The 573-nt window shown below is 73.5% G+C and overlaps 1 protein-coding gene across 3 annotated transcripts in view; it reads right to left on the reverse strand.

The window, feature by feature from the left end:
* Positions 1–308, reverse strand: part of Bcas4 (breast carcinoma amplified sequence 4) — a gene marked incomplete at its 5' end in the record, with an annotated part of 61,352 nt that extends 61,044 nt beyond the window's left edge. For all 3 annotated transcript variants that reach the window (XM_013518345.1, XM_013518344.1, XM_013518346.1), the window contains 1 exon segment: positions 210–308. In XM_013518345.1, coding sequence (XP_013373799.1) covers positions 210–308 — 99 coding nt within the window.
* Positions 309–573: the final 265 nt, after the last annotated feature.

Below are 573 nucleotides of genomic sequence, written 5' to 3' on the forward strand. Positions count from 1 at the left end.
GCCCCCGGCCGCGGGCGTGGACTGCAGGAGGGAGCAGGCGCGACCTGCCTTGCAGCGGCGCGTGGCCCCAGGCAGCCACGGCTCCGGAAAGGCGATCCTAGCCCCCCGGCACTCCTGGCGCGAGAGGATGCCGCGGGGAAGCCGAGTGCCGGTCCGGGTTCAGGGACCCAGATCCCAACCTCGAGACCTCCCCCGCCCCTGCCCCTTACCTCCGCCCCGGGCTCAGGGGTCAGGAAGAGCGCGAGCTCGCGCGCCCCGCTGGGCACGGGCTCAGGCCGGTCTTCATCCACGAGCTGCATCGGGAGGGCGGCGGGGCCGGACCAGCGGAGGTTGCCTTTTGGCCGGCCGCGGCGATCTGGCCTCGGAGCCCCGCCCCGGTCCGCAGCATGCCCCGAGGCCCGCCTGGCGGAGGCGGGGCAGGTGCGCACCCTGCGGCCGCGGTCCGCGGCGTTCTGAGCGCCAGCTGAGCAGGCAGCGCCACCCAGTGGCTCGTGGCTAGCGCTGCACCCGCCGCAGCACTACCAGGTCAACTGGTGGTTTGCAAACTCAAGATTTAGTCACCTGGGGCTGGTT

This window comes from Chinchilla lanigera, unplaced genomic scaffold (assembly GCF_000276665.1).
Source record: "Chinchilla lanigera isolate Chin_1 unplaced genomic scaffold, ChiLan1.0 scaffold00044, whole genome shotgun sequence".
In the NCBI taxonomy this organism is placed as follows: Eukaryota; Metazoa; Chordata; class Mammalia; order Rodentia; family Chinchillidae; genus Chinchilla; species Chinchilla lanigera.